Source organism: Macrosteles quadrilineatus, unplaced genomic scaffold, assembly GCF_028750875.1.
Source record: "Macrosteles quadrilineatus isolate MER2022 unplaced genomic scaffold, UCM_ALF_1.0 Scaffold_7__1_contigs__length_78375512, whole genome shotgun sequence".
Classification (NCBI taxonomy): domain Eukaryota; kingdom Metazoa; phylum Arthropoda; class Insecta; order Hemiptera; family Cicadellidae; genus Macrosteles; species Macrosteles quadrilineatus.
In genome coordinates, this window is record NW_026542600.1 from 52,193,946 (window position 1) to 52,207,860 (window position 13,915).

General features: G+C 34.4%; 1 protein-coding gene across 2 annotated transcripts in view; it reads left to right on the forward strand.

Moving 5' to 3' along the window:
- Positions 1–4,092: 4,092 nt before the first annotated feature.
- The window catches only part of LOC128998316 (protein roadkill-like), an 85,557-nt gene continuing 75,734 nt past the window's right edge, over positions 4,093–13,915 (forward strand). The window contains exons 1-2 of one of the 2 annotated variants that reach the window (XM_054424405.1): positions 4,093–4,373; positions 7,728–7,794. In XM_054424405.1, the coding sequence (XP_054280380.1) occupies positions 7,787–7,794 (8 nt within the window). In that variant the 5' untranslated portion in view covers positions 4,093–4,373; positions 7,728–7,786. The remainder of the gene's footprint in view (positions 4,374–7,727; positions 7,795–13,915) is intronic. The other variant, XM_054424406.1, reaches the window with a different exon arrangement.

The window sequence follows — 13,915 nt, forward strand, 5'->3', positions numbered from 1 at the left end:
AATGTCAACAACCGACTAAATGTTGTCTAGCGGAGCCTCGTGACAGCGCTCAAGACGCTCGGTACTAGGGTGACTCATCGCTCCCCCCACTCCGGATTCGGTCAAACCCGCGGAAAATTTGGCTTCACCGCCGCGCACGGATGTCCTCTCTATTTTTATTCTGTGCTCGCTGGGTTATCTTTTGTGGGTAGGGTAGGGGGGGAGGTGGGGGGCACCATTCGCTCACGCTCAGTCCTCCAGCGCAACTTTCAACTTTCAACTTTTAACTTGTTCAAATTTCCTTTTTTTCATAATTTAAAAAAATCTCTAATATAACGACTCTCTCCCACTCACAGGATTAAATTATCCTTTATGGGGGATAATTTCGCTTGATTTAAAAAGCTTTTATAGAAAATTAAATATAACCTAGAAAAATAAATAATATTGTAATATACAGGGATCATAATATTATGTTATGTCTGTTTTTTGCGAAATAAATAATATTTTGATTTGATTCGATTTGATTTGATTGAGGCATCACGAGAAACTATACATCAAAAGCCTTGCTGAGATCACAGAGTCTCCGGAGGGTTGATTTGTTTTGCTCAAAGGTGTAATAAACTTAAAAAGTCTCAACATCACTTTACACCTCTAAAATCTATGATAAGAATCCGTGAGAAGGGTGATTCAACCTCCGACCAATTGAATCATTTGAATAACTTTCAATTTTCCTCAATTTTAATTTCAACCTCCGATGCGAGATGTCCTTTTGGGAAGATTGCTAGAGCCTAATAAGATTTTGTGGAATATCGACCCCCTGAAACCCCGGGGTCATTATGAAGTCAGCATTCAGTTTTATAACTGGAAAATATAACAAAAGGTAGGGAAGCGTGTATATAAGAGCGTGAATTTCGCTCGTCCCGTAATGAAAGCAGGCGGCCTGAGGCCCGTCTGTCCGCATGGTGACGTCATAGAGCACAATTTGCTCTATGAGTGGCGCTCATCAGTCCGTCACTTATCAGCAGGGTACTTTCTACTACAACAGCGCTTAGACGTGCTGGACACGTTTATTTTTTGGCTATTTGTCGATTTACTACCTCAATAAATCAACTTATGCATCCCGAATATATTGACTTACTATCTCTATATCGACTTTATTATCTCAACTCAGGAGCTTGGTTTTGTCTCTGCGTTCTCTTTATAATACTTTAGATTTAGTGTAGTTGTTATGTTAGTGCATTTCTAAATTTCTCACAGTTAAGCTGCTGCTAATACAAAATATTCATATGAAATAAATAATATAGGCTATGTATGAAAAAATAAATGTATAAAACTATTTTTTCATAGGCTTCGTTGCATTTGGATTTTTTAGATATTATTTTTTTAAACATGAATGGATTGTTTATTGATCAATTTTGATACATTATCTTAACTTAATTAGGAGTTGTTGCATTATAAAAATGTTTCTTGTTTTCCTCTAATTGATGTGTTTACTGTTTAGACTGAGACTACAGTTTCACATATATATATATAATTTTGCCTGAACAAGGTCAGTTGTCAATTTGTAATTTAAATGAGTTTGAAGATATAATAGAAGGAAAGGATTTGGGATTGTGAAGGAAATCAAACATATCGATATATCGAAAAAAATATGCCCTAATCAGCGCTTAGCAAGCGAAGGCACGGCCGCCTTTCGTGATTTAAACCCAGGCCGCGTCCTTCTAACTTCGAAGTGACAACGTCGCAAGTAGGTTGTATCAGCTGTTTTGTTTGGAAGCAACTAATGGTATTTTGTTTATTATTTACGAAAGCTTGGTTAGAGGACTACATGAAAATATTGACTCCGCTTTAATTAAATGTACAGATATAGATTTCAATTGATATTGTTTTGGTTTTCAATTCTGCGTGTTTTATTTTCAATATTTCAATAAATTTATGTTCATAAATTTAAATTTACATAAATAAAGTGCGAATTAATGAGCTTATGTAACCGGTCTGCCATATGGGACGTCTGACACTAAACAACACTTTGCAACGTTGTCAATTCTACCAGGCCGCGGCCTGGAGTTAAAGGTGGCCGTGGCGGAGGGAGCAATATTTATTTTAGCGAATTTCTCATATAGGGAATAAGCTATTACCGTAGGTCTCATGGTAAGACTTAGTCCCGGGATCGATTTACTTTTTCATTTTGATGTCCCTAGAAGCCAAAAACACCATCCGTTCAAATTCATATATGTATATATATATATATGTGTGTGTCCGTTAGCACGATATCTCGAGCTAAAATGATCCGATTTCAATGAAATTTGGTACAAACGTGTAAACCTACATTTATTTGAACGAGTTCGCAAACCAGCATGATCGGACCATGGGAACGGGGTTTTATGGGGGGATTTATGGGGTAAAAATTTGTTTTTCTCATTTTTTACCCTCAAAACATAGAATTTCCCAAATTTCCTCTAGACCATTTTGAAGTGCTTAAAAAAACAAATAATTTAGTATATTGAAGTGTTTTTGTATGGTTATTGGTTATGGAGAAAATTATAAATTAAAAATTCCTATGTTATTCTTATGGAGAATAAGTAAACTGTTGTAGTTTGCTTGTTTATGCATATATTTGGATCAAACTTGGCCAGTCTATTTATTTTATACCAAGAGATTAATATTTTGCTACAAAACACACTTTATTACCCTGTAGGCAGCAAACCTAGGTACTCTTTAAACCTAATGTTATTTGATGATTTAATTAAAAATCAAATCAGGGAAATGGAAATTCGCTTAGTCTGCAGGTTTGATGCGGCGGGGGTATTTATTTACATATTTATTAGGTAGGTACCTTATTATGAACGGTTCCACGATTTTACAATGTAAAGTTAATAATACCCCCGCCGCAGCAAACCTGCCGACTAAGCGAATTTCCATTTGTCTGAATTGATTTTCAATTAAATATATTTTAATATCATTAGGTTTAACGAGTACCTAGGTTTGCTGCCACAAGGAAACTAATAAAGTGTGTTTTTTAGTAAAATATTGATAGCTTAGTACAAAATAAATAAATTCGCCAAGTTTGATCAAATTATATCCATAAACAAGCAAACTACAACATTTGACAATTAAAAATATTCTCCATAAGAATAACATGGGAATTTTAAATTTACAATTTTTAAAATTTTCTCCGTTACTAATAACCGAACAAAAATACTTTTATATACTAAATTATTTGTTTTTTAAGCTTTTTAAAAAGGTCTAAAGAGAAATTGGGAAATTTTGTGTTTTGAGGGTCAAAAGTGAGAAAACCCAATTTTTACCCCATAAAACCCCCCGTAAAGCCCCGTTCCCATGGTCCAATCATGCTGGTTCGCGAACTCATTCAAGTTTATCCCGCTTTCCACCTTTAAACCAAATTTCATCAAAATCGGACAAAAATTACTCAAGTTATCGCGTTCACCGACGTAGATATATATAAATCTATATATATATTAATGTATATATATATATATATATATATACATATATACAAATTTGAACAAATGGTGTTTTTGGCCTCTGGGGACATCAAAATGAAAAAGTAAATTGGTCCCGGGTCTAGGTCTTACCGTGCCACCTACGGTAATAGCTACTTCCCTATAGGGAAATTCGCTAATAACAATCAAGCGATAGCTAGATTTCAAATAAATAACAAACAATAATGTATACAATCAATAAATAACAATAATTAATTTATAACTGTATAATCTTTATAAAAATTAAGATTTTGTAATTTAACTATACAGGTTCACAAAAAGTACAATAATCTGGCAATAATGCCGAGCCGACAGATTTAGCAATAGTTAGTTGACACAAAACACTAGTGATACTTTCGAACATAATGTACAATAACATATTCCCTATACGTTTATCATAAAATAAATACATTGTACCATCATTGATTGTACATTTCCCCAAAAATGGTATTAATTCTATTCTAGTAATTCTATTAATCAATGGTACTAATGTTGGTTTCAACGTGAATAAACTATACTACTACCCACTACACGAACACACTGGCACTGGCACGGCACTACTGGCACTGGCACTGGCAGCGGCAGTGAGTGGCAGAAGTAATTTAATTAATTGGTGGTTCTGGTTGGTGTTGTTCCTGGTTTCTGTCCCTACTTTGTATTGTATAGGTAAAAATTATGAGCTTTTAGAATATTAGATAGACAACATTTCAGGAGAATAATGGAATTATAGACCATGAGTGAAAATTAATTGAAAAGTGATGTGTTTTTACAAATTTCTATGGGACACAACTCCTGTCATAAGTTAACCAGTCCTTTTTGAAGTCAAGACTGTTTCATCGTGCAGGATACTTAGTTCACTGTCAGAAATATACAAGATTCGTTTCTATCTATGTAGGTATCTAAGTAACAAAACTTAAGTACGGACAAATCCGACAAATAAGCATTATTATAAATTCCTAACCTAGCTTGAAGACCTAAGCTTTGCTAAAGCAAAACGTAAAAGTAAATCCTAACCCTACTTTTCTCCTTGAATTCAACTTTTTAACTTAAGTTCTTGTTAATGTATCCTAGACCTTGAAACTGTTTTTGTGTAAAATTATAAGAGTTATTGCCTACTAACTAGCTAAAGCTACTGGTATCTGCTGCTTAAGGCCATTTGACCATTTGTCCTGCTCCATAAGTTGGAGTTTTATGGTGTTCAAATTAATGCTTTAAAACTGCTGAAGACATATCTTACATATATCTAGTAAGACAGATGGTTTGCAGCGGGGGTCGGTGGTCCGCGGTTGCCTTAAGCAACAAGCAACTGTGGGGTACCACAAGGCTCAGTCTTGGACCCTCTGCTATTCTTAATCTCAATAAATGATCTTCCATCCAGTCTCAAATGTAACACATACCTTAATGATGATGACACAACTTTGCTTACACAAAGCAGAGATTTAGAATCTCTTGAGCTTGAGGCAAAACACTCAGTAAACGTATCAGAAGAATGGTTCTCTGCAAATAGCTTTTTGTTAAACAATGAGAAAACCCAAACTGTTGTCTTTGGACTTCGTAAAATTCCTGAAGTACAATGTGACAAGGTCAAAGTTGATAAGTTTTTGGGTGTTTATGTGGGTCATAGGTCATATCATGTTGAACATCTCTGTACTAGACTAAGTAGATTAACATTTCTTTTCAGAAAACTCAATGATGTAGTTCCTTTTGACTGTATAAAAACACAAAAATAATTAAATATAGTCTGTCAGCCGTGCTGTGGTTACCATAGGTTCCGGCGCACACCGCTGTAGTTTACGTAGCGCGTACGCCGTAACTAAATGGTGCTCCAAGCGGTGTGCGCCAGAGCCTATGGTAACCGCAGCACAGCTGACGGTCTATATTTAATTCTTTTTGTCTATGATAAAAACTGCTTATTTTGCACTTTTCTAATCAGCCCTTGATTATGGAATAATCTTTTGGGGCAGCAGCCCTGACATCACTGATGTTCTTTTCTAAAAATTTGATCAAGATCATGGCAAATGTCAATCACAAGGATATCTGTAAACCATTTTTTGTAGATATTAAGATTTTGACTGTTGTTCATTAATTTTTATATAAAATTTTGTTGGCTAGTTTTAAGAACCTGTAATGCCACACTCTTAGGGGTGATGTCCACAATTTTAATACCAGGAATAAAGGGAAAATTGACATCTCTTATGTTAGACTTGAAAAAATCATATCCTATTATGAAGTACTGGGACTCAAATACCTTAATAAACTCCCCAAGGAAATACTGTTGTTAAACAACAAAGCTTTCAAGAATAAAATTCTTAAGTGGCTGACTGTAGGCTACACCCTTATATGGGCTGGGAGAATTTTTTGAATGTTCAACCAAAGAAATCGTTATCTAATCTCTGCCATTTTCATAAGTATTTCTTATGTAAATAATGTTTTTCACTAAACTAAGTTATATCTTGTATCTATTTTTCTGTAAGTATACCGTAGTCTTCACTGTGCCATCTAAATGACCTTTGTATCTTATTTGATTTTTTTGTTAATGCCTGATTTGTTTATGTAGGCCTACTGTAATTTATCTTTGACTTGTGTTTTTGTAGCATGTAATCAACTTAATTGATGTATCAAAATGCATGTGTATGTCTAATGGAATATAATATTGATTCTTGATTCTTGAAGGTAGGCTAACTTATGAAGTCAACCAATTCGGAATTCCATATTCTTTGGTGGTACTCTAGGGCCTATTAAAATAAAAATTAGGCCTACTGATATCTTACCTCTACATTATGAACAAAATTCATATTTTTAGAATCTTTACTAAAATTGATACATAGGCCAGAGACACCTGGTGTGGGTTTTAAACCTTGTCGCCTCAATCTATCGGCTGAACCCACCTTTAGATCAAGTGGCCCAACTGGTAATTGAAACCACTAACAACGAGTTAATCTAATTGTTTGATTAGGCCCTAACTTATCCTTTTATTTTGCAAAAGTGTAGGCCTACTTAACACCTTAGCAACCTCTTCTTTCTAGTATTATTACCTAATTCAACTGGTTGAAAAAAGTGTAAATTTATTTAAAGGAGCTTACTGGAGTCGTTTACACTACCCATTTATTTATTTATTTATCTATTTATTGTCAACTTTCATAAGACTGTGATTCCAATAATCACAATTGCAAACATAACTTAATTTTAAAACTCAACTTAAAGCTTTACATAGCAAAACAAAAGTAGCCTAGACTCTTTCTATCATTGCCCAATATCTTGACAGCACCCTTGTGTTTGTGTTGTTTTAAACATTCTGATTCCTCCCAACAGCTAAAAACTCAGCAGTGCTGTAGAAACAGTTCTTAAAAAGGAACTGAAGGGAAGGGGTGATTTTTAAAAGATTAACTTGTTTTGATTTGGAAGATTATTGAACAAGGTGTTACAACGAACAGAATAGGTTTAAAATATAGCCTATATTTTTTTTCAATAAGGGGAGGATTTATTATAAAAGTGAGAGTGCTTAACTAAGCTATACATATAGGCTATTGGTATAAGGAAGAAGAGGGAGAATCATAAATTCTTTAAAATGCTTCCTCCATCAGTCGTGAACTGGCCTTTTTTGCAAAAGAAATAGGCCAACTCTATTTGAATCGCTTAAAATTGGCCCAAAACCAAATTCCATAAGACATCAGAGAATGGAAGTAGGCAAATTAAGTTTGTTTTAGAATCCAATACCTCGTCAGTAAGAGAATGGCATAAAATGCTTTGCCAACTCCAAGAACCTAGATAAATCGATAACTTTTAGATCTGTTAGCAAATTACGAGCAGTCATTCTGTGGATAGTTTTAGGCCTATTATTTTTTTAAAAATTAAGTAGGTATTTGATTTTTGTCAGAGTTGATGTAGAGGCTCGTTTGCAGAAAACCAATACTGTAGCCTAATTGTTAGTTGCTTAATTTGTACCTTAATTTGTAAGCAAAGAATTAAATCATATACAGTAGGCTACATACAATTTATTTTATTTTTAATCATTTAATTATTTTTCTTTCATGATCATGTCCCAGGACTAAGCTCTAGCACATGATAGTTTTTGACATTAGCCTACTCCAGGCTAGGCCTGGGGGGTTGTAGCATTATAACTTATATAAAATCTTTTGGTGATTTGGGGGAATTTGAACCTGGGACCGAAGTCCTGTGCTCTGCCACTAGACCAGCTCGCTCTCCAATCATCATGGACTGAATTATTTTCTTTGTTTTTTTCAGCTCTCCTGTCTGCTTCTGCACCTCCTTCTTTCACATCGTTCTGCTCATGTGTGTCATTTATGATCAGGTAGGTGCCCACTTTTATCTGTTAGGCTAGTTTAGAACTCTTATATTGGCCTTGTAGGATCCCTCATTCCCATCTATAGTCTGAGTCCAGGCCGGAAAGTCCGAAAAATAAACGGAGCAGCTATGAAAAGCCATCCTTAGCGACAATTAGCCTCTGGTGGCTAGTAAAACCGTGCCCGCTTGAATGTATTATATATTTATTTATTTTGAATGGATAATCTCTCTGCGCTGGTAAAGTAGTTCAACCAATAAGAAAACATATTTGATCGTCACGCTTGTCAAAAACAACACAAACTATCATTGAGAAGACAATTTTAAAATATGAATTCAATGTTTAAAAATGACTATAATTTAAGAGTTTGATATTTTATCAATTAATGTTACAGTAGAACCTCTTTAATCCGAACCCCTGTAATCCGAACGTCCACTAATCCGAACGCCTCATTGCTGTACTCAATAAAAAAAATAAAAAAAATAACTGTACTGTGTTTTTGTCGGAACACAGTACAGTAGCTCTTTATTGTAAACTGTATTTATTGATATACGCAGTACGCACCGTAATTATTTTAATTGTAATGTACAGTACTTTTTATTCCCTATGTTTACTACTGTATTAAATAAAAACTGTATTTTACTTTATAAAGCATTTTAAACTTTTCCCTAGCTATTGTTATGTAAAAACAACAGATATGTTCTGTAATCCGAACTATTCAATAGTCCGAACTACCCCCGGTCCCAATTAGTTCGGATTAAAGAGGTTCTACTGTACTGTGTGGTTTTATTCTCCACTAAGTAGTCTGTCAGCTGCTTAACATCAGCTGCTCTCATATATTTTGACTTTTAGCTGAGTGATACCCTGCTAGCCCCTTTTTAAGAGAGGTTCTGCACAATCTCTTGTGTAGGCCTACAATACACTATCCATTATCTGAGCCCTTGTTATCCGATGTTGTAAGCCTAAATAATTTTTTTTTTTTCGGTTGGAAAACAATAATTAAGTTATTAAAGTTTCTGTTTTAAGTGAGGTACAAATTAGTAAATTAGTAGGCCTACTTGAAATAATCTTTACGAGTATTATTTTGATGTACAAACTATCCTCAGCAACTTAGAAAATAAAAATCACAAAATATTGGGTTGGCCACCAACCATTGGCAAGCTAGACCAGGTCTGCAGAATGTAGGCTTGTATCGCGTTTTGTCAGTCTTTGTCATTACGATTCCTTTATAACGATATGACTGTGTAAATGGTCAAATGAAAATTCAATTTGATCATTTATCTTGCTACGCTATTTACTGTTAGACACACATTTTACAAGTATTTGACTTCCTAATGTAATATCCTAACCCCTAACCTCAAAATTTCAGTGATCTCCGTGTTATCAGAGATTCTCGGTAACCTAGGTGGTCCTAACAACCTTGGTTAATAGGGACTGTACTGTAGGCTACTTCTATCTTTTTTATTGCTAGGGCATTTGCAAAAGCTAGACATGTGATTTCCCGTTTGTCTCTGATATTCCCATTATGAATGGTGGTATCTACTGATTCTCTATTTTGAATATGGTCTCCCTTTCTTTAATAGTCATAGGGAATTAATATACAGAGGAATCATGCTTATGGGATGACCGTGCTTAAATATATAAAAATATACTTGTGACAAGCAAGCAAGAGCCCGAGTGGCAAGCACTGTGTTGAAGTTCCTATCACACAAGGCGAAAGGTCTTTCTCCGTCGTAAACATTGTCGTACTAGTACATGTAAGGGGGCAGTGTTGGATTTTGGGACACCAGCGACTAGTTGGAGACACCACTAGCGTACCATTGGATGTTTCCTCTGTATCTTACTTCTCTGTGAATTACTTTTTTCTTGGTTTAATATCTTTTAAATCACAACCATCTAAAACTAGGTAGTCACAGAACTCCTTTACTTTCATGAATACTGCTAGCTGTTTTTTTACATTTCATTTCTTCGGTATGTCTATGCCTAAAATATTTTTTTGCAAATGTAATGTACAAAGAGAGTACTACACAGTGATGTTACTTTACTTCCTTTAGGGTCTATCCATATCAAGTGATCCAACAGGGGTTGCTTGACCATTTTTAAAATAAATAATATTTTTATCCTAGATGCCTTTATCAATTCTGGGTTCAAGAGTTATTTTAAAATTTTTTTATCTATTTTGTTACTCCTACGGCGGCCATTTTTGTTTTGAGGAACACGCAAAATTTGCTCATGTAAGGGTTTGCGTTAACTTGCACAACTCGGTAACCATGAACACTAGAGTGATGAAACAAAAAGCATTTTAATCTGGAAGAAACAGCCTAAATATTATGTTCTGTACATATTTATTGAAATGTGTATCAAAAACAGTTTTAAACCCATCTCAACATTTCATAAGAAAACGGAAAAATTTCAACTTTTGAAGGCGTATTACCATTGGAACGAATAAAATCTCAGACTTGATTTTTTTTTTGTGTGTAGCAACTCAGTAGAACTGTTTGTATTTCAAATATCAACCATGAGACTTAATTCCTTTAAAAGTTATCATTTTTCAAAAACTGAAATTTTTTGAAAAGTTCAAATTTTGAGTCTCAATATCTTTGTTGGGACAAAGTTTAAAAATCTGAAATTTTTACCAAAAACCCCTCTTATGGTTGTTATACTGCTGTATGAATTTCATCTTTGAGATTTACTTTTAAGCTAAGTTACAGTATCATGAAAATCGCAAAAACCCCATAAGCCCGGCCAACGCGGCTAGTACTGTAGGTAGCTTAAAAATTAATTTATAGGTGTAGGTAATTATTTTATTTAATGTAAACTTACCTAACTTACTTTAAAGTAATGTATAGCCTTTTCTTGCAAATTTCTTGTCTTATGTGAAATTAAAAAAAAAAACTTTTTATCAGATTATTTTCATTCAGGTTTACACCTTTTTTTTCAATAGGCCTAAATATTTTGAACTCATTTATTAATTTATTGAGCCACTTTCATTTTAATAAAGAATATTAGAAATTTCACGTACAAAAGCTGTTTGAAAGACAAGTTCTTAAAGTATAGGCCTACAACTTTTTTTACTTGTTAGTGTTTTTTGTTCTACTTTGATCATGCTAATGAGGAAGTTTGGATGTTTCTTTATTCAGTTTGGGTTTGTCCTTTCAGTGGTTTTTGTCAGTTAAAAGAGATTTAATTTTCTCAAAACTTAGTTTATAGGCACCCAAGCTTGGTCTTTCTAATTTGTTTTAAAGGCGGTTGGTTGTTGGTCCTGCTGGATCTTTATTTTGATAACTGATGTCAATCACCTCTGCCACCCACCACTGTCATACACAAATGCAATAGAGTCTTTGGTATGAAGTGTAATTTTTACAGCTTTCAGTTGCTAGTGAGGTTACGAAGCACCTAACATTACTACTGTCCGGTACAGGAATAAAACAATGGAAGCTTCTTGTTCCAGTAATCTTTAAACAGTTCTCAAATCGGTCCAGGAGTTTGTTGTTGTGGTGTTGAGTGATTTCTTCATCTGTTATAAAAATGAATTATTTTGTTAAGAAAAACTGTTTTGTGACTCATTTACGACTTCCTGTAGGTACTGGAGATTGTATCAGTTCCCACAGAATATGAGTTATTTTTTTTTTCAAAATACCACGATAAACACTTTATTGATTTGTGTTATATACAGGTTACGGTACATTAAATCTAAATGGAAAATAAATTTTAAGACCTCAATATAAATAGAATTAACTAGGTTTTATTTAAGTTAAATGATGAATAAAACTTAAAATTTAGCAGGATTTTATTTATTTTTAGTACCGTAGCGGTACACATAGGCCTAATTTGTACTTTGGGTACAAAGTTTAAGTTAAAAATCTGTTTTGGATTTTTGAAATGTACATTAAGATAAGTTTACATTAAATAAAATAATTACCTACACCTATAAATTAATCTTTAAGCTACCTACAGTACTAGCCACGTTGACCAAGCTTATGGGTTTTTTGTGATTTTCATGATACTGTAACTTAGCTTAAAAGTAAATCTCAAAGATGAAATTCATACAGCAGTATAACAACCATAAGAGGGGTTTTTGGTAAAAATTTCAGATTTTTAAACTTTGTCCCAACAAAGATATTGAGACTCAAAATTTGAACTTTTCAAAAAATTTCAGTTTCAACTTTTAAAGGAATTAAGTCTCATTGTTGATATTTGAAATACAAACAGTTCTACTGAGTTGCTACACACAAAAAAAAAATCAAGTCTGAGATTTTATTCGTTCCAATGGTAATACGCCTTCAAAAGTTGAAATTTTTCCGTTTTCTTATGAAATGTTGAGATGGGTTTAAAACTATTTTTGATACACATTTCAATAAATATGCACTGAACATAATATTTAGGCTGTTTCTTCCAGATTAAAATGCTTTTTGTTTCATCACTCTAGTGTTCATGGTTACCGAGTTGTGCAAGTTAACGCAAACCCTTACATGAGCAAAAATTTGCGTGTTCCGTAAAACAAAAATGGCCGCCGTAGAAGTAACAAAATAGATAAAAAAAATTAAAATCACTTTTGAACCCAGAATTGATAGAGGTATCTGGGATAAAATTATTATTTATTTTAAAAATGGTCAAGCAACCAATTATTTTATTTCTGGATCACTTGATATGGATTGACCCTTTAACTAATCCCTGCTCTTTTTCAAAGTGTTTATTTTTTTCACAACTATTGTAAGCGGAACGTTCCTCAGATGTGTCGCATATGAAATAATGTTTATCGCATTATTATCACAATAGAAAACGAAGGTTGTTCTTTCTAAGACAAACTTGACAGAACTAAAATAATACTGCACAGTATAAACTTGCTACCCAGGATTCGTGCTTCCAATAATATTACCTTTTGTAGAGATTGTTTATTCAGATCATACAAGGATCTTTTAAATTTCAACATTTTTTACTATTTTATAACAAAACATGTACACAACATGCATGAAGATCTATACTAAATTAATTACTATTTTTAACACAAATTTTTCAGCAAATGTTTTCCTTACAAGAAAGAAGCTATTACTGTAGGTGGCAAGGTGGCACCTAGACCAATAAAATGTATATATGTTTACAAGGATTACCTGTCGGTCTCCACCGAGCTTTTGTCGCAGCCAAGCAAGCTAGCTCATGAGACAAACGTCATGTTCCCAACTTCAGTGCAATCATACTAGCTTGTTCCCACCCTGTAGGACAATCAATCTCTTCAAAGTATTCTAAAATGTTGTGAAATAAAATTGATGCTCCCCCCAAGTATGAATTGTGTTTTGTGATTTGGTGTTTGTAGGAAGGAGATCAATCCCTATTGATAATTATAGCCAGTTGACAGATGTGTACACAGAAGAAAGGTGTTTCGACATCGGACATAAGTGGCTTAGCGGGTTTGCGGAAGGCTGTACAATTTTCTCAATGCATCCGGCAGCTAGTGTTAATCAGTTTCCATTGTGACAGTGATTGAATCTGAAGAGACTTTGCTTGCTGATCAGCGTGTTTCATACTTCCAGGACTGACTATAGTCATGGAAACTTATTGAAACTCACCTTATCAGTTAGACTATCCCTCTTGTTCAATCAGACCAGAAGGACGATATCAGTCGGCCTACACCATGCAAACATCGTCCATATGTGCAATACCACTTCCTAACTCCCTCCGGGGTGAGCACATTTTCTACGTACAAACAGTTTACTATATTCACTTCCATCAGCTGGTGATGGACTTCAATAGCGGTTGATAAGACCACAGATATCTAATCACAACATAATTTATACTTGGCGGGACTGACTATTTATTTCCTAAACGTTTCCTAATACAGTAGTCCCCCTCCTAGGCATACCGCATACGAGAGACTTTTTGTCGGCTGACTATTTTGTCGTAGTCAGGAGTCAAAGTCGGGATAGTGGTAAATCTGAGAGTGCACACAAGCTGACCACAGCCAAACAGTCAGCAGACTTCCCGCAGATAGTCGGGGCGTTTTGGGACTGACTGATTGTCCCAGACGCAGAGACAGGATGTTTATTTATAGCCTGTAACATTTAGAAGTTATTGTATTGATCCCATTGCGACCGTGGGAGAGGAAGTGCTGAGATTCCTAGAAAGCGGCGGT